This window comes from Phycodurus eques, chromosome 1 (genome assembly GCF_024500275.1).
Source record: "Phycodurus eques isolate BA_2022a chromosome 1, UOR_Pequ_1.1, whole genome shotgun sequence".
In the NCBI taxonomy this organism is placed as follows: domain Eukaryota; kingdom Metazoa; phylum Chordata; class Actinopteri; order Syngnathiformes; family Syngnathidae; genus Phycodurus; species Phycodurus eques.
Genome location: NC_084525.1, coordinates 27823910 through 27845704, shown reverse-complemented (window position 1 = coordinate 27845704; position 21795 = coordinate 27823910). Strand labels below are relative to the sequence as shown.

General features: G+C 42.7%; 1 protein-coding gene across 2 annotated transcripts; it reads left to right on the top strand.

The window, feature by feature from the left end:
- Positions 1–1214: 1214 nt before the first annotated feature.
- kcng1 (potassium voltage-gated channel, subfamily G, member 1) lies at positions 1215–21793 on the top strand. 2 transcript variants are annotated; one of them, XM_061696986.1, is made up of 3 exons: positions 1215–1336; positions 15617–16441; positions 19063–21793. In XM_061696986.1, the coding sequence occupies exons 2-3, from the start codon at positions 15665–15667 to the stop codon at positions 19834–19836; spliced, it is 1551 nt and encodes a 516-aa protein (XP_061552970.1). In that variant the 5' UTR covers positions 1215–1336; positions 15617–15664; the 3' UTR covers positions 19837–21793. The 2 variants fall into 2 exon arrangements, with proteins under 2 accessions (XP_061552970.1, XP_061552889.1); XM_061696905.1 differs by lacking the exon at positions 1215–1336 and adding an exon at positions 5305–5394.
- The last annotated feature ends 2 nt before the right edge of the window (positions 21794–21795 follow it).

The window sequence follows — 21795 nt, the reverse complement described above, 5'->3', positions numbered from 1 at the left end:
GAATATGAAACATAACCTTGAATTTAATGACAATTGTCAACTGTCCAGAGTCAATGCTCCTACATGAGATTGTTTAACTCTAAACACAGCCACCCTAGTTATGAGAGCATGTGCACATGTAAGCAAACACAATACTCTGTTATTTAGTTTCACTTCTCTGGAAAAGATTAAAATGTTTCCCCCCAAATGAGTTATGTGGTAATGTGTTAGGTTATGTGTCACATTAAAGGTGAAAAAAGCTGTGGAAATATTTATTACATCTGGCTTTTGTGTAATGGTGTTCTCTTAAGGACTGTAGGAGTAACAAGTCTGTCACCACATAGTAAGCAGCATAGTTTGTTCAGAAACAAAGTTGTTAAATTGAGTTTGAAATACAAATTTAAAACAATTCAGTGCAATAGATTCAATCAACCATTATCTCAGTTGTTGTTCATTTACCTTTTATCAGGTGTCAATACTTTTTTTAGTGTTATGATTTGCGAAAAATCATTTTATTACCACTCCAATATATTTTATATATATTTTGCGACTCGAACAAGATTGTATGACTTGAGCTGCAACTTGCTTAAACCAAGTAATGACTGCACAGTACATGATGGGATGTTGTTCTCCTACTCTGCTTTGGGATATGTGCTGCTCCAACAGAACCAGCTTGACACTCTGGCTGGCACTCATGTCCTCGCTTTTAACTCATTTAGTGTAGTGTAGTTTTGACCGCACTTTGTCTTAATGGACCTACAGGACACACACACACGCGCGCGCACTAAAAATGTCCTATCATCAAATCATTAAGCAGTATTGAAAATGGAATCTGAATCATAAAAATCGTAACTTCCATCCCTATTGTGGCGACACATAGGTTTGCTCGACATGATGTAATTGTCATGTAATGTACAATTATAGTACTTGCACCACTTTTGTCCACTGACTGACTTGTCATGTGTGTCAGGGAGCACAAGTTTGGTGGTAAATTGGACCACTTGGTGAGTTGAAACCCACAGGCATTCACATCAGACCTTTTGTGTGAAGCTACAATCAAAAGCATGTGATTATTCTTATTTAAAAGGTGCAGCGGAAGCGGCTCTGCTCTCGAGAAGGCGGTTGCCATGGATTTCTCTCCAAAAGCTTTCGGTTGAACGACACAGCCCACTTCTGATGTCAGCGCTCTAAATAGGGAGCGAGAGAGAGTGGGGAACTGAAGGGAAGGAGGTGGCTAGAGAGAGAGGAAGAGAGCCTGTTGCTCATCATCATCAGCTAACCTGCTGTAAAACATCCTTTATGCTTCACCTCTAAACATCTTTTAGCCAACAAAAAGCTGCTTGGATTCAAGATCACGGTATGTTTTTTGTTTTTTCTTTGCACTGGTCTTTACTCTCAACCTTATCTACTTGTACTACATGATGTGTGCTTTCCCAGCCAAAAGTTGATACCATCTGACTTTTTGGCACATGCATGCTCCTCTTGGTCAACAAGGCCCCCCTGAGATGCAAAAGTGACTGTGATTTTTGGTATGGCATCTGGCATACCCTTTACACATGACATCCATGTGCATTCTGGATGCAGTGTGCACACATGCCATGGTAACAAGTTTACCCGCGTCTCATCACACAATGCTCAGACATGTTGTTCAGTCTGTTCTCTGAATAAGTGAAATAAATTGCACTGTGTGTTGATGTACTGACTTTATACTACTACTACGACTACTACTATCCCTACTTGAATTTTTGAGAAAAAATGCAGTGGAACCACTGCTATTACTAAAACAATAAAACAGTGTACCTTAACTTTGACAGCAAGTGATGAAGTGTATGATAATGCAGGAGTCTTAAAGTTTTAAATCTGGGTCCGCTTACTTCATGTAACTTCCTTTGTATAGTCTTCATCTCTTCTAATGTTCGTTTTATGGGGGGGGACACCCCTTGTTAAGGCTGATCATTCTTTTTAAATTAGTACCATAAAACAACCCCAGAAAGGCATAAAACAAACAAGCAGTCATGGATAACAGTGATTCAGTAGAGGTAGTTTTGTGTATTTTATTTATTTTTTGTTAAATTTTCACGAGACAATTTCTGTTTTGCTTTTTCACTCCAAAGTGACCAATTGTGATCAGGACCATACCATCATCTAGCTTCGTTCTAACTATACATTTTCGATAGCACTTGTCCTCATTAGTATCAGGAGCCTATCCCATTGGACATTGGGCAAGAGGCAGGGTACACCCTGGATAGGTCGCCATCAGATAGAGAGAAAAAAGGTTTCACAATCACATTCAATCCTATGTATAATTTACAAGGTACAAGGTTCTTTTATTGTCAATTCTTCAATATGCGTAACACATACAGATGATTGAAATTGCGGTTCTCAAGGGCCCGAGGTGCTACAAAAGAAAAGAAAAAGAAAAAATGCAAATAATAACATCAATATAAAAAGCTAAAAAAAAACTATGGTATATACAGTATAAAAAGTATTAATTGAATGTGCAAATATCAAGGATCAGGTGACATGTGCAACATTGTCAAAGTCAGAGAACCAAGGCAAAAACCCCAGTGCTGCTAAAGTAGCTGGTGCGACCCTGTGTTTGGTGTGTGTATATGTGTGCGGTGGCACGGCGGGCGACTGGTTAGACCGTCTGCCTCACAGTTCTGAGGACCGGGGTTCAATCCCCGGCCCCGCCTGTGTGGAGTTTGCATGTTCTCCCCGTGCCTGCGTGGGTTTTCTCCGGGCACTCCGGTTTCCTCCCACATCCCAAAAACATGCATGCTAGGTTAATTGACAACTCTAAATTGCCCGTAGGTGTGAATGTGAGTGCGAATGGTTGTTTGTTTGTATGTGCCCTGCGATTGGCTGGCAACCGGTTCAGGGTGTACCCCGCCTCCTGCCCGATGTTAGCTGGAATAGGCTCCAGCACGCCCGCGACCCTAGTGAGGAGAAGCAGCACAGAAAATAGATGGATGGATGGATATATGTGTGTGTGTGCGTGTGTGCATGTGCATGTTTGTGGGCCGTCAGCGTTCAGAGTTCAGGTGGGCAGAGGACAGAAGAGGTAGAGCGACCAGAGAGTTCAGATTCGTGACAGCCTGATGAATTAAACTGTCCACAACAATCTCACTGATTTTTTCCACTTTAGCGAGAAATTGCACCACCCGGCCAGATGGCTCACCTCACTCCTGTAGTCTGTCTCGTCCCCGTTGCTGAGACCCACCACAGTTGTGTCGTCTGCAAACTTGATGAAGAGATTGGAGCTGTATGTCGGTTTGCTGTCATAGGTCAGCAGGGTGAAGACTCACATACAACCTTGAGGGGCCCCCGTGTTCAGAGTGACAGTGCTGGATGTGTTGCTGCTGACCCATACAGCCTGCGTGTGTGTACTCCTGAAGGTCTGTGATGGAGTTGTAGGTAGCAGCCTGTTTGAACATGGTCCAGTCTGTGGTGGCGAAACAGTCTTGAAGTGCCTCAAGGGACCCTTCTGGCCACACTCGTACCTGTTTCATAACTGGTTGGGAGACTTTAACCAGTGGTCTGTAAGCTTGCATTAGCATAACAGTGAGATGGTCTAAAACGCCGAGGTGGGGGAGGGGAAGGGCCTTGTGTAGGCCCTTCTCAGGGGGGTAAAAACATTGTCCTGAGTGTTATTTCCCCGTGTTGGAAAGTCAAATGTTTCAGTAGCGTTTAGGAAACACAGCTTTGGGGTCAGCATTGTTCAAGTCCCCCGCTCGGATGAGGAAAGCACCTGGGTGGGTAGGGTCATCAATTAACCTAACGTGCATGTTTTTGGAATCTGGGAGTAAGCCAGGGGAATCTACGCAAGCACAGGGACAAAATGCAAACTTCCCACAGGAAAGTCGAAGCCACCGTTTGAACAGGGGCGCCTCCAGAACCTTTTTTGGTGGGGTGGTCGAGGACATTCGTTGATGGGTGGTGGGGTGGCCGCAACAAGTCATTGACTTGGGGGGTTGGGGGGTTTAACAAAAATTTCTGCCGCCGAAACTAATTGTAGACGAGGGGTGCTGATAGACTTTTTCTAGTGCACAAAATAATCAGCGACGAGGGTGGGCGAGGGGGGTGTATGCTGCTAGAACATTTCTGCCTTTAAATATAACTGGCGCTAGGATCTATGTGACTGACTCGCGAGTGGGGTGGCCAGCAGGCTAGCCAACAAATTCACAGGGTTGGCCGAGGCCACCCCTGATGGTGCCCCCAAACCTCCGAACTGTGAGGTGCAAAAACGGGATAACTGTACTGCTTAGTTCTAAATCCAAACAAATTGAACCCCAGGAGGCATTGTGTTTAGGTTTCACTGCATTCTGGAGCTCTAAAATGACAGCACCAAAGAAGGCTCAACGTTTGGATCTTTGGCATATACATTAAAGCTGTTCTTTTGGCTCGCATTTTTCCACTCAGTGGCTGTATGGTCGGAACTTTAATTCTGTGAACCTCTCTGTGGAGTTGTTTGTATTTTCACCCAGAGAGAAATATTAGATCATCTGTTCGCCACGCAAACACGCCTCTCAAAGTTTGAAGCCAAGATAGATGATATGCTATAGATCATTTATTCTCTCTCCTGCAGGTAATTGCAGCTATAATGAGACCAACTAATGGCTTGTTCCAGTTTTAACTAACTAATAGTGCCTTCCTGATTCCCCTCTGTTAAAAAAAATGACAAGTAATTAAAATATGCTATTCCTAGGTGTCTTCACATGTGAAGGGTCCACCATAGTTAACCCCACGTCTCATTAGAGGAAGATTGACGAAGCACCAGTGGTGCACCGTCATGGCTCAGTGAGCATCAACCACATTGGATTTGAAGCTTTTTGTAAAGACTCTGGAGCCTCTGTATCATCTTAATACAAATGTGAAACGCGGGATGAGCTTAAATAGGCCATCATGGAATGTATCGGAAATTTGAGCTGTACCACATGGATGACTAAAATAATATCAAATTGAATATACTGTAGAATAGTAATGGGTGGATGTTAATTGAGTATATTGAATGAAACTGCAATGATGTCACAGCTTAATGTAAAACACATTTGTTGCATCAAAAGTACTGGATGTATGGATCGATATCAAAAGTTGTCCAACTGTATATAGCTTCTGGAATATTAATGGCCACAGAGGCTGCCTTAAATAATTACTAGACAAGCACATGTCTGACTTTAGTGCAGGCAGTGTGGGATCAATTCCTGCTCTGTGACATGGGTGGGAACATGAGTGTTGATGGTTGTCTGTCTAAATGTGCCCTGTGTTTGACTGGCCTCCAGCCCAGAGTGTTTTCTGGCTCATTCAGCTGAGATAAATAGGAACAGGATAATGCTGAACAGGATAAGCGGCAGAGTATGGATGGATGGACTGAATCATAGAGGCAGATTTCACATCCACCGGTCCAGACATAAGGTATACCTTTTAGGTCCATTTTTTCTATCTCATCAACTCGAGTATTTTTGCCACTGCAAGCTGTAAAAGTAGATTTCTTGTCTGGCTTTCTATCTTCCGGGTCAGTGCTCTGTACCGTCTGCCACCCCATTCTGCTGGGACAATTACTGAGTACTGGCACACAGACGTTTAAAGGTTGTGTAGGCAATGATTGGCCGTTTGGTTTTTGGTTTCTGCGCCCACCTGCAGACCTGTCACTTTTGTCAGCTAGCGACAGTGAAGAAGTGGTTATTGTCGTTGTTTACACAGCCATTGGCCATTAGGTCGCATGCTTGAAACTCGGTGGGAAAAGGAGCATCATGAGATTAAAAGTGAGCACTGATTAATTTGCGGGCAGAGTGCTATCTTGGTGTCACACCATCTTAATTGTTGATGAGGAGAAGTTGAGCTGTGTGAATGAGGTGTTTATGTGAGTTGCTTCTAGAATTTACAGAGCACAGTAAGATTATGGACTGCCCATTTGGCATTCCTACGTTGTGAAGCCTGTTATCCATTACACATTAGTTACTCACCTGGTCATGGTTGGACTTTCTTAATGATGGAAATTTTGTCAGAATTTCATTCATTATCAGATCTGTTTTGGTGCATTAATCATTCGTCTTTTAAATCAAATGTGTCTCTTACGATGGCCAACAGTCTTATGCTGATTTAAATTTCCATCCATCTATAGATAGCTTTCAGTCAGGTGATTGGTATTTGTTTGTCCGCCACATTGGAGGCCCAGATCGGGAGGATAACCGGGACTTGAAAGACTGATTGACCAATTTGTGTTCTTTTTCGTTTGTTTGTTTGTTTTTGTTTTTCTGTATAACCCTATTTTTTGTCACATGGAGCTAGTCCCTAATTGGACTAGATTCAGAAGGAATGACATGACATATCAAAACAAGCACTGTTGTGGGGAGCCGACATGGCAAGAATGACAAGGCTGTTATAAATATGTTTGAGCCTCATTGTTGACTCATACATGCACTAAGTGAGCCAAATGCAGATCCTTGACTCACACAGACTGGAAAGAATCTTCCATGTCCATGACTTCCCTTCCACTGGCATGAAACTCAGGACCTTTTAATCATTATTAATCCTGGTCAAAATTAGACCTTCAGTTCCGTTGCAAGATCTGTCAAGTCTTTCGTGTGATTAAGATACAAACCTACTAAACTACTTAGAGTACTCAGCAAACTATAAGATAACTGGACGTCTTGGTTGTTGAAAACATTTTAGAGAAAAGATCTTAAGAAGGCAGCACGGTGGGCGACTGGTTACCACCTCTGCCTCACAGTTCTGAGGACCGGCGTTTAGTTCGCATGTTCTCCCCATGCCTGCATGGGTTTTCTCCGGGTACTCCGGTTTCCTCCCACATCCCAAAAACATGCATGGTAGGTTGATTGAAATCTCTAAATTTCCCGTAGGTGAGAATGGTTGTTTGTTTCGATGTGCCCTGCGATTGGCTGGCGACCATTTCAGGGTGTACCCCCCTCCTCGCCCGAAGATAGCTGGGATAGGCTCCAGTACACCTGTGACCCTAGTGAGGATAAGCGGTACAGAAAATGGATGGATGGATGGATGGATTTTAACAAGCCTCTTGGATTAAAGGTGAAAAATCTTTATCAGATTGCCACTTAGGTCATCAAACTAGTTTGATTCTCAAACTAATTAGCATTTCTGTGACTATAGCTATTTAACTTAACTTGTAAACTTGCAGGTGATATAGTTTCCCTAATCAGCAGGTTTATGAATAAGTAGGTCTACCTATACATACATCAATCTTCCTTAGTTGCCTAGATAGTGTATAGGTTTGCTTATATTTCTATCTCTATGTACCTGTATATGTAACTATTGGTTTGATAGTCAGCTTACTGCATATACAACCAAAAGGTTTATGAATAATTGTGTCCATACATACACTGTATATAAATTTTTCTTAGCTAACTTGGAAGCCTATCTAGCTATTTGCCTGTCTAGCTAGCTTTTTTAAGGATTGGACCATAACTATTTATTTTTATAGCCATAGGAAAAAAAACAACTAACAAACAAGACTTTGCAGACATGTAAACATGTCTGCAAATTCACATCATTAGTGACAATGTAGTTACACATCAGATTATGATGATTAACAGGTACACACACTGAGTGATTTCATGACCAATCCATAGTGGTGCTATAGTGATTGATGTAAGACCATCCAATGGTTGTTTGAACTGTGACTGAAAAGCAGGCCAATGAGGAGACCATGCAGGAATGTTGGACCAATCAGTGACCCCCCCCCCCCCCCCCCCCCCCCCCATTTATTGTGGTATTATGCTGTTCAAACCCAAATCCACAATGGGTGAAAACGTTTTAAACCTCCCGCATGCTTTCAACACAATTTAAACCTGTAAAAAAATATTTATTAAAACACTGTTTAAACACATTGTAAATGTACTTGAGTGCAAAAAAAGAAATTAAATTGCAAGCATACTGTACATATTCTGTCATATGTCTATGTACACGCCTGTTCTTTCAAGAGGCAGTGCCTGGTGAGGTGGCATGTGATTTCACTTGTGAGTGTCTGGGCGTGAGCTGGAGCCAACAGCAGCTCCTGCGTGAGTCTCTTTGTGTTTTAATGTTCTCCTGGCATTCACTATACAGATGAAAAGTGCACCAGCATCTGTGGCTCTCCTTTCCCACATCCAATGGCATTCAAGTCAGTAACTATGCTGTAAAAACCCATAAAAAAACAATCTCTTTAAAAAATCTGAGATCTAGCAGGGGTACGAATGATGAAATGTGACATAACGGGGGAACACTGCACTCAAATCCAAGTTCCATTTCAATCAACATGTTGTTTTAAATTATTTATAATAAACAATGTAACAAATAAAATGAGAAATGGATATGATCACCTTTTCTGACAATCAACCTACCTACCAAGCAGCTAGCTAAGGAAGTGGTTGTTTTTAAATGTGCACAATCCAATATGTTCATATAGGACAATGATATGGATCAAAATTGCTCAGGTTTTGCAGTACTGTTGAATAAAATGTTCTTCCTCAGTAGTGGTGATGTAGAGAGCACTACGGGAAACACAACACAAGCCAGTGAGTCACCAGGCAATCTGGAGAACATGCCCCATGGCCTGCCTGTGATCACGCTGGCACACGGAGAGGCCAGACCGCTGCCGAACTGGTGGAGGGAACAGCCTTTGCCACCCTTGTTGCCTTTCGTCCCATGCTAGCACATTCAGTATTCTTCTGGTGAGAGGAGGCTTTCAAAATACAAAAAAAAAAGAAAAAAGAAATTGCTCCTGTGAATGTGGAGAGGCAAAAGTACAGTCGGTTAAAGTGAGGAATCAAACAGCCTGGAGGGGTTAAGTGTGATTTAATGCAGGAGGAGAGTGGCGTAGGCCCGTGCACATCCATACTGACGAAGCACTGTGGGCGAATTGATAACCTGTACTGCACCAACACAACTTAGAAATCCAGTGGACACTTATGCCATGATTATTTTTGATGATTTGAAGGCTATTCCTGCTGAGGAACAATACTTTCGTTGTCTAGGTTCATGAGGTTGAAGGCTGCTAGAGGAAAAGTAACAATTACATACGAGGTGTGTAATTGTTTTCCCCTTCGAAGTACTCCCCTTGGAGTCGAAAGCCATCACGCACTCCGGGAAAGATTCTTCTGGGATCCGCCGCACGTCACATTCATCTTGATGTTGTCCATGTCGATTAAACAGGTACCCATGATGAACCCCTTGAGCTTGCGAAAGAGGGGAAAAAAATCCCGCAAAACCAGGTCGGGTGAGATGGAAGGTTGCTCCAGCACACCATCCGATGCTCAAAGGATTGTGAGCAGGCATGTTATCATGGTGAAGCAGCCACAAGTTGTCCTGCCACAACTCTCGCCTCTTCTCACGCACTGAATGAAGCAAATGCCACAGGATCTCTGTGTAGATGTGCTGGTTGATCGTCTGGCCCTGTGGCAAGAATGCACAGTGGACAATTCCCTTCGCATCGAAGAATTCGATTAACATTACTTTGACTTTGGACTTTGACTGTTTTGCTTTCTCCTACTGAAGGGTTTGGTGTTTGGTCACTGGGTGGTACTCGAAGATCCATGACTGATGACCAGTGATAAGGCTCCCTCGCAAGTCTGGTCTCATCATCACTCATTCTGCTTATTGTTTGATGACCTGACACAGAAGATATTTATATACTAGCACACGGATAAAAGTTCAATGGCTGCAGAGAGCTGAGATGACAGTTACAGTATATACTCCTGGGCGATTACATAGAAGGGAGAAACTTGTAGTTTATATTTTGGGCTTGAAATACTGTATAATTTTTGTGACACCAGTCCAAGAATATTTCTGACACACCTTGTACATTACATACATCCATATTATTATTATTATTACTATTACTATTGCTGGGCAAAAAGAAATTTGCTCTTTACTAACATTTTTACAAATAGCAAAAGGTCGACTTGAACACGTTTGCCATTAACACACCCCAGTGCAAGAGCAAGAGATTTTCTTTTGATCGCAGGCAATTAGTTACTGTAGTTGGTAAGAACCAAATATGTTTTTGGTGTATTTCTGGATAATTTTTGGGGTCCAAAATCTCTTCTGCGGCCCAACTGTGTGGAGTTTTCATGTTCTCCGTGTGCTTGCATTATTTTTCTCTGTGTAGGAGTGAAGTCCATTGGTGGTAATGTGGGTGTGAATGTTTGTTTTTGTGTATGTGCCCTGCGATTGGTTGGCAACCAGTCCAGGGTGTAGCCCGCCTCTCACCCAAAATGAGCTGAGATTAGATTATGAGTTAGATGAGACTCCAGCTCCCCCACACAACCTTAATGAACTCAAACACTATAGAAAATGGACTGGCGTTAACTAATGATAGAGCTAGAGCTCTGGCCAGTGCCCAAATGAACTGACTCAAATTAAGTGAGTTCACTGGAGGCAGGTCAAATTTACTTACATAGCACTTATCACAACCAGTCATATAAGAAATTCAAAACACAGCAACAGCATCATTGTTTCATGTAACATTGCTTGTAGAGGAGACAATTTAGGGTCTTCAGTAAACCTCACCTATAATTTTTGTAAATCATGAAGGGAATTTTAGTTTTCAATGAATTGAATCTAACATACAAATGTTTTTGTAAACAAAGACAATTTTGGTTCTTCGGTGAAACTAACAAATGTGTTTTGTAAACACGAAAGACAATTTAGTCATCAGTTTTTTTTGGAGACAATGAAGACACTTTAGTCTTCAGTTAGCCTAATTTATGTGTTTTTGTGTTTAATAAAGGCAATTTGAGCCTTTAATTAACCTTACACAGTTTTTGTGTAAACAACAAAGACAAATTTGAGTCTTCAATGAATCTAACATAAAGCTTTTGTAAACAATTAAAAACAAAATTTTAAAAAGTTCAAACAGGAACAGCAGCAATGTTACATAAAACATTGCATGTGCAGTTAATTGCGTATTATAATGTCAACAATTTCACGCTCAAACTTATATCTGTAACTACATCTGTCACAGGAATCTTGCAATGTTGACAAAAAAAAATATTTCATGGCTCCTTTACAAAATCATACAGAAATAATTTAGTATAGTTTTCTTTCTGATAAATAGCTTTTAAAAGCTTCTAAAACCTCTTTGGCTGAGGCAGATGATCTCTGCGTGTGGAACATTCAGCTGACTCTAATCAGAGTGTGAGAGTGCAGGTGTCTAATAAGCATTCACTTCCTCTCGATTCACTCTTTTAGAAGCCCACACCTCCTTCCGGAAACAACGCAACAGTTTCTATAAGGCAGATCCAAGCGTTGACATTTTAATTGCTGACAATGCAATTCAATTACTGGAATTGATTTAATTTGCTTGAGCATCAGCCACATACAGTTGGTCCTTAAAGCAACACTAAACATTCTGCTTGATTTTCCCACCAATGACATTATGATTTTGGACATATGTTTAAGTTTACACGGAACCAATTGTAAAAAGACAATTTAGAATCTTCAAGCAACCTATCATGTTTTTTTTTGTTGTTTTCTTTTTGGAAGCAATGAAGACAATTTCATCTACAGTGAACCCAACATAAGTGATTTTGTTAAAAAGAAAAAAAAAGACAATTTAGAGTCTTCAGTCCACCTAACTTATGTGTTTTTGTAAACAATGATAACAACTGAGTCAAATGAACCGAACATGGTATGGTAGCATTTTATTGTCTGTCCTCATTATATGTGGAACATACATACAGAGGTGGGTAGAGTAGCCAAATATTGTACTCAAATAAGAGTACTGTTACTTTAGAATAATATGACTCAAGTAAAAGTAAAAAAGTAGTCCTCCCAATAATTACTTGAGTAAGAAAATACTCAGTGAAAAAAAACTACTGAAGTACTGAGTGACTTGTTAATAACTGCCAATTAATTTTTTTTAGATCAAAGCATGAACATAAAATAAAATAAAACTAAATAAAATATGAATGTGCAAATTCAGATATTGCTGCACGATATTACTTTATCTAAAACATAAATAAAATCCTTGTTGCATGAACTGATGAAGCCTGCTCGAATGAGAGGCGAAAGGTCTTCTAAGACAAACAGAACTGTCCAGTTGCGATTTAGTGCCCTGATAATTTAATTACCTGGATGAATGAGAATATTCATAGGCATAATAAACAAAATCTTTATTTAATCTTCGTCAAATAACAAATTAAGGCAAATTCAGCTCAGAGAAATGGTCTTATACTACAACCCCAATTCCAATGACGTGTTAAACATAAAAACAGAATACAATGATTTGCATAAAAACAGAATACAATGATTTGCATGTTCGACCTATTTTTAATTGAATAAATTACAAAGACAAGATATTTAATGTTCAAACTGATAAACTTGATTGTTTTTAGAAAATAATCATTAACTTAGATTTTTTTATTTTTATTTTATTTTATTAGAGGTGCACCATTAACACTGCTGCTGACCTCAACTCAAGACGTTGTAGGTCGGTGGGCCAAATCCTTCGAAGACCTTCTCAATTCTACCAACATGCCTTCTTATGAGGAAGCAGAATCTGGGGACTCTGAGGTGGGCTCGCCTATCTTCGGTGTTGAGGTCACCGAGGTGGTTAAAAAGCTCGTCATTGGCAGGGCCCTGGGGGTGGATCAGATCCACCCGGAGTTCCTAAAGGCTCTGGATGTTGTGGGGCTGTCCTGGTTGACATGCCTCTGCAACATCACGTGAACATCTGGGATCAGTGCCTCTGGAGTGGCAGACCAGGGTGGTGGTCCCCCTTTTTAAGAAAGGGGACCGGAGGGTGTATTCCAACGACAGGGAGAGCACACTCCTCAGCCTCCCGGGTACGTTCTATTCAGGGATGCTGGAGAGGAGGTCAAATTTCAGATTCAGGAGGAGCAGTGTGGTTTTCGTCCTAGCAGTGGAACAGTGGACCAGCTCTACACTCTCAGCAGGGTTCTGGAGGTACATGGGAGTTCGCCCAACATGCATTTTGTGGACTTAGAAAAGGTGTTCGACCGTGTCTCTCAGGGAGTCCTGTGGATGGTGCTCCGGGAGTATGGGGTACCAGAAGCCTTGATAAGGGCTGCTCGGTCTTAGTACGACCAGTGTCAGACTTTCTTCTGGATTACCAGCAGTAATTTGAATATGTTTGTGAGAGTTGGACTCAGCCAAGGCTGCCCTTTGTCACAGATTCTGTTCATTACCTTTATAGACAGAATTTCTAGGTGCAGCTGGGGTGTTGAGGGGCTCCAGTTTGATGACATCAGTAGCAAATCGCTGCTTTTTGCAGATGATGTCGTTATGATGGCTTCATCAAGCCGTGATCTCCAGCTCTCACTAGAATGGTTCGCGGCCGAGTGTGAAGCAGCTGGGATGAAAATCACCACCTCCAAAACTGAGGCCATGGTCCTCAGTCAGAAAAGGGCGGAGTGCCCTCTCTGGGTCACCCCAAGTGGAGGAGTTCAAGTATCTCGGAGTCTTGGTCATGACTGAGGGAAGAGGGGAGCGGGAGATCGACAGGCAGATCAGTGCAGACTCTGCATCGTCTTTTGTAGTGAAGAAGGAGCTGAACTGAAAGGCAAGGCTATCAATTTACTGGTCGATCTACGTTCCTACCCTCACTTATGGTCACGAGCTGTGGGTCGAAACAGAACAACATCGCGGATACAAGCGGACAAAATGAGTTTCCTCCACAGGGTGTCCGGGCTCTCCCTTACAGATGAGGATGACATGAGGGTGAGAAGCTTGGTCATCTGGGAGGGTCTCCGAGTTGAGCCGCTGCTCCTCCGCATTGAGAGGAGTCAGATGAGGTGGTACGGGCATCTGATTAGGCGGCCTCTCGGCCGCCTCCCTGGTGAGGTGTTCCGGGCACGTCCCACTGGGAAGAGGCACCGAGGGACGACCCAGGACACGCTGGGGAAACTCCGTCTGTCGGCTGGCCTGGGAACAACACGGGATCCCCCCGGAAGAGTTGAACGAATTGGCTGGGGAGAGGGAAATCTAGGCTTCCCTGCTTCAGCTGCTGCCCCCACGAGTAGACCTTGGATAATCGGAGGAAAACAGATGGATGGATATTTTTCCTAAGTCACTCGCAATTCCGGTGAACAGTGTTGTACCTGAATTAGTTCAATGAACAACATTTCATGAACTCGTTCATATTTTGCTGAATGTGAACTGGACTTAGTTCATTTAACCCTGTATGTACATTATTGAGAACACGCTTATTCTGGCGTCAAAGAACGGTTTTCGAACGAAACTTTCATTTTCATTCAAGAGTGCCAGGTTTTGCTTAGGACTTCCAGGACAAAGCCCATATGGACACACTACACACGAGCCTTCAAATGTTTGGGATGAACGCTGTATTTGGCAACCGCCATTCATGTTTACATTCAGCAGGCACGTCACAGAAGCCTGTGTGTGCAAGGTGTGTTCAGGGACGCTGCGTAAATGGGATTGAATGTGTGCCTTGGTTGTTTTGTAATGCAGTACATGATTGTAAAACTTGGTTACTAGGAAAATTATTCTTTGTATCAAACTATTTTAGTTAAAACACTGTGTGATCACACTATCATAATGTGGAATTCATTTTTTGTAATGCAAGAATAGATTAGATAAAATATTTTGTCAATGTAGTCTGCCAGAGCTCCAAGGAATACAAAGTTGTCAATGTCCTTTCACCTTCATTCTTGTCATACTGTGTTGCATGTTTTTGTTTGCACATTAAGGACAAAAGTCCTGTTTTAATTTTAATTCTTCATTTTAAAAAAAGACTATTTGAGCAACAAGTTTTTTTTCTCATGTTTTTGAGATTGGGTGAAAGCTACAGCTGGCTACTACTGACTACCGACTGAATGTGTGGCAACAATGAGGAAATTAAATGGCAGTATTTTGATGGTAATAGCCTGTCAGTGACATATTGGGGGGGGAAAAGAACTATCAACTAGTTAATACTAGGTAAAAAAATTTTAATTATGAACTATGAATTGAAGTAGTTCATTTTTGGAATGGTGAACTGAACTGTGAACTAGCTCGTGTAGAAAATGAAGTTTTCCGACACTGCCAGCAAATAGCCATAGACCGCGCTTGTTAGTTATATGGTAGGAGAGGGCCTCATGCCAGAAAGAATATGCTCAGTCCGCTTTTGTCAAGGGGCTAATTTTTAGCTCCACCCTTAAAATCAGGCCAGCTGAGATGATGAAAAAGATTTTTAACCTATATCTTATCAATTCAGTACTCAATTGGTTCTTTTGAACATTTTCAGTACTTACCTTCAAACATATTCAATGTATTTAGAAACAAAACATGAAAAAATGTTTGGTGAAAAATGAAGACAATTTAGTCTTCACTGAGCGTAACAGTTTTTTTGTTGTTGTTGTAAATAATTAAGACATTTGAGTCTTCAAATTACCTCGCATTCATGTTTTTGCAAACAATGAAGACAATTTAGTCTTCACTGAACCCAACTTGGTTTTTGTAAACAATGAATGAGTCTTCATGAAGCTTAACATATGTTTTAGTCTTCGGTGAGCCAAACAAATGTTTTTCAATGGCAATTTAGTCTTCTAACATTTAAAGATTGAGTCGTGATTACGTTGTAAACACTGATGACAATTTAGTGTCTTCGAGAAACACGTTATTTTGCAAAAGTCACGATTGGTTCGCTGGTCCCCTTTTACAGGTGACAACGTACAGGTGGAGGCTCAGGGATGAAAGTAGTCCAGTAACCATGACCCTGCTGGCAGGTGACGGCTCCGACTACGACTACAGCGCCCTGAGCTGCGCCTCTGATACCTCCTTCGACCCTCCACCCCTGCAGGAGCAGGAGGCCCGTAAGGGAGCTTTCTACAAAAGGGCGCAACCAGTCCCTGGGCTTCCCACCAACGGTGACCCTCCATTGGTGTCTAACACACGCAAACTCCACGCCATTATCAACGTGGGCGGCATGCGCTACCAGCTGCCTTGGACCACTCTGGAGGACTTCCCTTTGACCCGCCTGGGCCAGCTGCACCTGTGCAACAGCTTTGATGAGATCATGGGCATTTGCGACGACTACGATGTCACGCATAACGAGTTCTTCTTCGACCGCAACCCATGCGCCTTCCGCACCATACTGACCTTCCTGCGGGCCGGCAAATTGCGGTCTCTCAGGGAGATGTGCGCCCTTTCCTTCAGGGAAGAGTTGCTGTACTGGGGGCTCCCGGAGGACAGCCTGGAGTGGTGCTGTCGCCGGCGCCTGTTACATCGCTTGGAAGAGTTTGAGGCCATGGAGCGAGCTGCTGAGAAGGAGGATCTCCTGCAGGATCTGTCTGATTCGGACAGCGGGGGGCGTCCCGCAGAGTCCTGCTTGAGTCGGTTCATGACCAAGCTGAGGGACATGGTAGAGCGACCTCACTCTGGACTCCCTGGGAAGATCTTCGCTTGTTTATCTGTATTGTTCGTCACCATCACTGCTATCAACCTCTCCATCAGCACCATGCCTGCACTGAGGCAGGAGGAAGAAGTGGTGAGTAGCCTCCTAATAATTTGAGAGAATGAGTACAACATATTTAGCTGAAAACAGATTAAAATGTGTTGATTTGCTTTAGGTAGCATAATGACATTTTGAAAGATGTTATAATTAGACTTTACACCGATCTGATCGGGTTGATCGTATCGGCCGATAATTAGCATTCTATGCTGATCGGCTTAAATGGCATAATTCGCCGATCCGATCAATGACGTCATTGATCGGCTCCGCAAAAGACATTTACTCCGTGTCGCCATCGTGTACAGTATATTTGAATCCAAAAGCTAGTTTATTTTTAACCTTGTCGTGTGTCTTTGGAGTAGTACTGTCAATATCTGAGCACCAATAAAGTTATTCTTTTTAAAAAAAACATGTTGGCGGTGTGGGACAGACAACAGGTTTGAGACAGACATCACGTAATGCATGGATCAGACTACAAGACAAATTTGGTCTTTCACGATTGCACTATGTCAGACTACTGCAATAAAACTTTGTATTCCGATACCACCGCATCCCGTTTTGTATCAAACCGGGCTTTATCTTGTCAACTCATATGCGACCGGATACACTCGTTACCATGGCGCCGACAACAACAATTGATCGCGTTGTGTGTATTATTAGAACGAAATGGGGGAAAATGTGTGCTGGTAGTCACCGGTGCTCGGGAGAGGACTTTAATTCAAGGATTGCTTGAGGTATGTTCATGTACCATTCATACGATATGGCTCGCAAGCAGGCAACAAGACATTATGCAGCCGAGCAAGCTAGTGCTTGTTGATGGACAACTCTAAATTGCCCGTAGGTGTGAATGTGAGTGCAAATGGTTGTTTGTTTGTAAGTACCCTGCGATTGGCTGGCAACCCGTTCAGGGTGTACCCCGCCTCCTGCCCGATGATAGCTGGGATAGACTCCAACACGCCCGCGACCCTAGTGAGGAGAAGCGGCTCAGAAAATGGATGGATGGATGGATGGATGGATAGTAAGTCAAGTGGGTTAGTTCCACACACATTGCCTTTTATTTCATAGGTTTGATATTGATACTGGTTATAAAGAACCCAGAGTCAAATGTTAATTTTCGTTTATGCTGCAAACTGCTAGAAAAATGGATGTTCATAATTTGGACACCCTTTATTTCAACCATGCACACTTTTTTGACCCAGCCCCTTAAAAGAATCAGAATCGAGAATCATTTGGGACCGGAATCAAAATGGGGAACTGGAATCGGGACCGGAATAGCTCGAATTCAAACGATGCCCAACCCTAGTCGCCATCAAGTGGAGAATGACACAACAGTGACATTACCAAAAACTGGACGACCCTCTAAAATTGATGAAAAGACGAGAACAAAACTGCTCAGGGAGCCTGCCAAGAGGCTGAGAGCAACATTTGAGGAGCTGGAGAATTTCTGGAACGTACTGGCTGTTTAATATGTGTGACTACAACCTCCTTTATATCTATGGACTATTGGGTAAAGTGGCGTTATCTTATAAAGAAAAGCATCCAAGCCCGGCAACATTTTTGCAATAACAAACTTAATCTCCCAACCACATGTAGGGAAAATTTTGTTTTGGTCCAATGAAACCAAGTGTGAAATTTTCAGCCATTTTAGCATTTTTTTCAGCAATTCCAAAAGTTACTGTTCATCACCAAAAGAACACCATACTTACAAAGAAGCATGGTGGTGGCAGCATCATGAGTTGAGCTTGTTTTTCTTTAGCTGCAACTGGTGCCTTAATCAAGGTGAGGAAATAATGAACAATCCCAAATATCAGACAATGTTAGCACAACACCTTCAGGCTTCTGCAAGAAAGCAAAAAAAAAAAAAAAAAAAAAATGTCAGGCAAAGCCTAATAGAACATCCATCCATCCATTTTTCGTACCGCTTATCCTCACTAGGGTCACAGGTGTGCTGAAGCCTTTCCCAGCTGACTCTGAGCGAGAGGCGGAGTACACCCACAACTGGTCGCCAGCGAATCGCACGGCACATATAGACAAACAACCATTCGCACCCATATTCACACCTACAGGCAATTTAGTCCTCAATTAGCCTACCATGCATGTTTTTGGGATGTCTGAGGAAACCGGAGTATCCGGAGAACCTACTAGAACAGCCGAAAATGATTTGGGTTGATTAAGAGGCACTTTAAATGGTGGCAGGTGTGTATTGACTCCCATTTAACATGATTTTGAATGTGATTGGTTAATTCTAAACACAGCCACAACCCCCTTTGTAAGTGGGTGTTCATAATTGTGCAACCATAATATCTTCTTTTTTTAATGCGCCTTTCAAAAATATTTTGTAATGAATTTGAGTTGTGGAGGTTATTTGTCACATTAATGTTAGAAAACGTTTTAAAATAATTGATTTTGGTCTCATTTTTTATATAACACAAATGTGGCATTTGAAGAGGGGTGTATAGAATGTTTGCATCCTCTGTATATTAGTTTGTAATGTTAATTACCTCGGAAAAGTATTCCTCATTTGTTTATTGGGAATCACTGGCATAAACTAATACAGTATGTAAAACGAGTTGAAGCTTCATTGTGGTAGCTTTCACAATGCAATACCCCCCCCTAGTGGTCATTAAGCAACTACTCTGGCTTTTGTCTTGGAACAGGGCACATGTTCCGAGATGTGCTATAACATCTTTATCGTGGAGACGGTATGCGTGGCCTGGTTCTCCCTGGAGTTCTCCCTGCGTTTCATCCAGGACCGCTCCAAGCTGACCTTCCTGCGACAACCCCTCAACCTCATTGACGTGCTCGCCATCTTGCCCTACTACATCACACTGCTGGTGGACACCACCTCCAAGGGTGAGAGGCGCCCAGGCAGCAGCTACCTCGACAAGGTGGGCCTGGTGCTGCGTGTGCTACGAGCTTTGCGCATCTTCTACGTGATGCGGCTGGCTCGCCACTCGCTGGGCCTGCAGACTCTGGGGCTGACTGCCCGTCGCTGCACGCGCGAGTTCGGCCTGCTCCTGCTCTTCCTTTGCGTGGCCATCGCCCTCTATTCGCCACTGCTCTACCTGATCGAGAACGAAATGACCGCTACGCAGGAGTTCACCAGCATCCCTGCCACCTACTGGTGGGCGGTCATCACCATGACAACGGTGGGCTACGGCGACATGGTGCCCCGCAGCATCCCCGGTCAGGTGGTGGCCCTGAGCAGCATCCTGAGCGGCATCCTCCTCATGGCCTTCCCCGTCACCTCCATATTCCACACCTTCTCGCGCTCCTACATGGAGCTCAAGCAGGAGCAGCAGAGGATCCTGCAGAGGAGGACGCACTTCCTGCTGCGGGGACACATGACCGGCCTGGGGAGCAACCTCTCCCTGGAGAGCGACATGCTCTTCCCCATCGGGCCGTCCGACACCCGGGACTTGGACGACTGAAACCCTTACCAGACATGGACAAAAAGGACAAGAGGTCTTCCCGGAGATGCAGCCTTTCTGAGTAGCATCAAACCTGTGGACAAACATGGAAAGAATAAATAATTTATGTCTGGATGAAATACGTTTAACACGGGGTTTACCTTTCAAGTGTCATTACCATACAACAAACATTTTTGGGGGAAAATAAAAGTAAAACTCACCCATCAGCCCTGCCAGCTATATGAGAAGACATGCACGTACTGAACACTCAAACAGCACCTGTGCAATCAAATGAGATTCAATATAAGAGCTGTACAAAAAATATCAAGTCGGCATTCAGTCCTGCGTTTCACGTGTATTGACTGAAGTGTCGAGTCATTTACTGTATTTATTTCGCTTTCAACTTTTGTCATAAACTTCAGGGTTACAGATGCCATATCTGTTCTGCTGAGAGGGGGTTGGGGTGGTTATGACATCTACCACGACACATGATGGTATCCGATATCATAGTAAAGGTAATTCCAGCTACTATGTGGAGAAAACGCTTGCTTTTATTTATCTATTTGAGGTCCGGCATTTATTTGTTCATCTGCACAATGAACCCGGTGATAAATCTGGGTGAGTGATCTGTTAGAGTGCAGACCAGTGTTTGAGTAAATGTGGTATTTTTGTTAAGTCAGCAATTTTGATACATCTCTTAAATTGGATATCATCTGATGTGGGTACAGGTATACCGAATGCATTTTAGTTATCAATTATAACAGCTCAGCAAAAATGAAATAGTAACAATGGTTCCTATGCTACCTGAGGATTCGTATGCAATTTTTCACTTCTGACGGAGAATTTACAGATTACTGTTGTTATGGTTACTGCTGCCATTGTTGTACATCATTTTTTAGGACTGTCTGCTGGCAGTGGATTTTGAACTTCTTCAATACTCTCATTGTGTTACCACACACTTGAGATTCATGTGAACACTGGTCCTTGAGAGAAGTGAATGTTCTTGCCAAACACTTATGTGCAGATCTGGATAAAGGTGCAAATTAGTATTTTTGTGAGACATTTTTTTCCCCACACTTTGAATTTTGGATGTTATTGACAAACTGAGACTACAATGTGTATCTTTGAAAGTGTACAAGAGGGTGCTGATCCGATTTGGGATCGTCTATGGCCAATTACAAGACTATAGTCGGCACAGTGGGCCACGTGCTTAGATGCTATGTCTCACAGTCAGAGGTTTAAATCGTAGGTTTTGGGGGGCATTTTTGTCTGGAGTTTGCATGTTCTACCTTTGCTTGTGAGGGATTTCTACAGGTACTCTAGTTTCTTACAGCAGTCTAAAAACATGCATATTCGGTGTCTTGAAAACTCTAAATGACCCATAGAATGTAAGCACGATTGGTTGTTATATACTGTATGTACCGTGATCGACCTGCAACCAGTACAGGGTGTACCCCGCCTCTCACCCAGAGTCAGGTGGGCAAGGCTCTAGCTCACTGCAACTTTGTATGGCAGAAGCTGTATCAGAAATGGAATGATGGGTTGATTACAAGACTAGCGTAACTTTAAAAGTAATTAAAAAAAAAAGTTATCATTTCCATCATGACTCTTTGCTGATGGCTTGGATAAATCATATGGTTACATTGCAAAACACTGTATGATTCTTTACCCTATGATGTGCTTAGTTGCAATTGTTACATGTTGTTGCTTTAACTTGTGCATGCACGGGAAGGCCGGAGTTGACATTCTGATGCAGAACTGTGAGGTCGTCTCGATACATAGTTTGAAACAAATGGAACACAAATTGACCTCCATCATACTTACGGACTTGAGCCTGATGACTGAGTGGGTGCTGGTCTGGAGCAGTTCAGAAATCACATTGAGGTGATCGTTTAGCGAGACGTACTGTCGCTGAACAGCAGATAGCAGTATTGTACAATATATGAATGTAGAGTACAGCACTATTAAAAATGAGACAAA